This window comes from Protopterus annectens, chromosome 1.part0 (assembly GCF_019279795.1).
Source record: "Protopterus annectens isolate FY-2018-M chromosome 1.part0, PAN1.0, whole genome shotgun sequence".
Lineage (NCBI taxonomy): Eukaryota > Metazoa > Chordata > Ceratodontiformes > Protopteridae > Protopterus > Protopterus annectens.
Window position 1 is genome coordinate 1,309,278,488 of NC_056725.1, and position 2,799 is coordinate 1,309,281,286.

At 40.8% G+C, this 2,799-nt stretch overlaps 1 protein-coding gene across 1 annotated transcript in view; it reads left to right on the plus strand.

Annotated features, from left to right (window-relative positions):
• The first annotated feature begins 282 nt into the window (after positions 1–282).
• The window catches only part of CBX7 (chromobox 7), a 683,982-nt gene continuing 681,465 nt past the window's right edge, over positions 283–2,799 (plus strand). Inside the window, exon 1 of the mRNA XM_044066291.1 lies at positions 283–539. Within this exon, the coding sequence (XP_043922226.1) occupies positions 471–539 (69 nt within the window). The 5' untranslated portion in view covers positions 283–470. The remainder of the gene's footprint in view (positions 540–2,799) is intronic.

Consider the following 2,799-nt stretch of genomic DNA (forward strand, 5'->3'; position numbering starts at 1 on the left):
AATTTAAACGAGTGACGCATTTCAAAACGTCTCACTGTTAAAAGAGGTAAAACCTATACGGGCAATATGACTGAGGGAAAAACAAGTGTAAATTTAATAACGCACTTCCAGCTTCTGCCTGCTAGGCTACAACATGTGTCAAAAATCAGCAAGCGACAACTGGATGACTGCAAGCGCATCATAATCTAGAACCTGCACCAGCAGGAGTGGTCTCAACTGTACTCCCACTGACATGCTTATTATGCTACGGGGGCGCGCCAATACGCCGCTGACTCACGGGAACGTGCGGCGTGAAAATGTTGCGCAGGTTTTTTGAAATATTTTAGAAAACAAGAGATGAAGAACGTGTGAATTTCTGGGCCGCATTCTGAAGCATCAAAAAACGGAAACAGACCGCTGGGAATAAAGCGAAAATTACAGTAGTGAGGGAGAAACAGTTAGTGAAGGGTAGGGTAAAAGGGCTGCCTTGTATGGAGCTCTCGGCCATCGGGGAGCAGGTCTTTGCTGTGGAGTCCATCCGGAAAAAAAGGGTCCGGAAGGTAAGAAGGGGGCGGGGCAACAAATGTTAAAATGGGACTTCGCGCTGCAGCGCATTGACAGCAGTCAGTCAGGGATAAGCTAGATAAGTTGAGGATTCTGGGCTTTTGAAATTATCGTTAAGTCAGGAAAAGGTGCAACGTGCGAAGACCCGCAGTTCTGACATAACTACATCGATGCAAAAAGATGGACGTAGTGAGAGAGGTGTGATAACCTTGACTAAGGGTGATGCGTACTGTGATTACTGAAAGTGATGAAGTGAGGATGGGATAAAACATTATGGCCAGGTAGTGCGAATGGACTACTGAGATGTAGGACAGAGGGGAACACTCCATACGTTGTACATTGTAGATTTCTAGTACAACAGAACATAAAATGACTGCATATATAATTTATTTTGTCTATCTACTATATACTTTATTAAGTGCATCCGTATATAATACACACATACGCATACGTTCAAATCTGTTTACGTGTATATACACGCACACACAGACTTAGAAAGAGAGTTAACTGAATGACATATTGAAAAACTGAGGTTGGAGATGGTTCATAGGTAAGGAGCAGATAGCTTCATGTGAAGTAATTTCTGCGTCACCTGCCTCTAACTTTTCAAATGACATACACAGCTTGGGCACAGTTCTGTAGTGCTTGGCCATTTCATTTTAAGTGTTATGTACACAGACAGACTGCAAGTTCTGATTCTTGTTTTTCTAAAAGTTGCCAGTTTCTGAACCTTTGTTTTCTTGTGCATGGCATTCTGTGTGGCAATAACTATTGTCATTGTTATCTCTTTGAATATGTCAGTATGTGAGTTTGTATTCCAGGTTTATACGCAAGTGGGATACAAACAATTCTCAGACGTAACCATCGTTAGTTATTGAGTAATGGTGCATTTAGGATTGTGGGAATGTTGTACCATTTCTAGACTGTTGCCTCCTCCTCAACGAAGTAGACAGAAATTTGTGATTTGTACATCAGATTACTGTGATGGTACCATTTTTCCTCAACATTACTTTCTTTTCTGTATGGCGTATATTCAAATTATAGAATTAAAATACACATTTAGTAAAAGTATTAAGTCAGAAACATTGAATTGGCCAGCCAGTAATATATAATGGTAATAAAAAACCGAACACAGTTATGTTCAGCTTGTACCATTTTATCTTTTTTATGCTTTTGAAGTTGGGTCATTTGGTATACTACACTTTGCAGAGTAAGTCCATTTGAAAAGTTATATGTATAAACTGCTTACGTACTTCTTGTCTGACAAGGTCTTTTTTATTGAGCTTCTTCTTTTTTCGGCTTTTCCCGGTTAGGGGTCGCCAGAGCGGATCATCTGTCCGCTCATGATTGGCAGTAGAGTTTTACTGTGTCGAGTTGCCGGCCCGGCACCGAACCTTACGCGGAAGGAACGAACGCACTCACGCCTAGGGCCAGTTTGGCGTGTCCAATCTACCTGCAGCATGTCTTTGGGATGTGGGAGGCAACCGGAGGAAACCCACGCGACCACAGGGAGGGTATGCAGATTCAGCACAGAAGGCACCTCAGCCGAAGATTGAACCGGAGAACCTCTAGCTGTGCGACGACAACGGTAACCGGTGTACCACTGTGGCCGCCCTTTTTTATTGATCTACTGTTGATATATCCAAGTGAGTGTAACTATTTAAGTGAGGCTCCATTTAGTGTGTGTCCATTCATCTTTTAAAATCCTGTCCCCAAACCTCATAGTTAATTTTATTATAGTTTAGTTGAATTTAAGTTCTAGGTTACTGTCCCTGTTTTCTGACTTTATGAAAAAAGTGTGAGGAATAGAGCTGCTCAGTGGAGATGGACATTAGCTTCTTACTCTTCAAAAAACACATTTTATTTCAACACTCTTCCATCAGGTTATAAGTAAATAATACAAATATTTAATTAGTATTCCTGATTTGGGGCCTTAGTCCTTGATTCAAGCTGTGCAGGTCAGCTGTCCTTGTAGTGTTACATTTCTGATGTGAGCATTGTACCAAGAAGTGAGGTTAATTATCCGGTGTGCCAGCCATATGGCCATAGCTTTTCTACCTGGTGATAAAACTACATTGCCCCTGGAAAAGTTTTCAGCCTCTGTTGGCCAAAACAGGTAAAGGCTTGCCTCTTTTTTGAAAAAAAAATATCTCAAAAGTGTTTCTAAAAATCACCCTGAAGAACCAAAGCATCACAGAATAGTGAAAAAAGCATAAAAAGTTCAAATACTAGTAAATAGTGACTAAATAATTAATA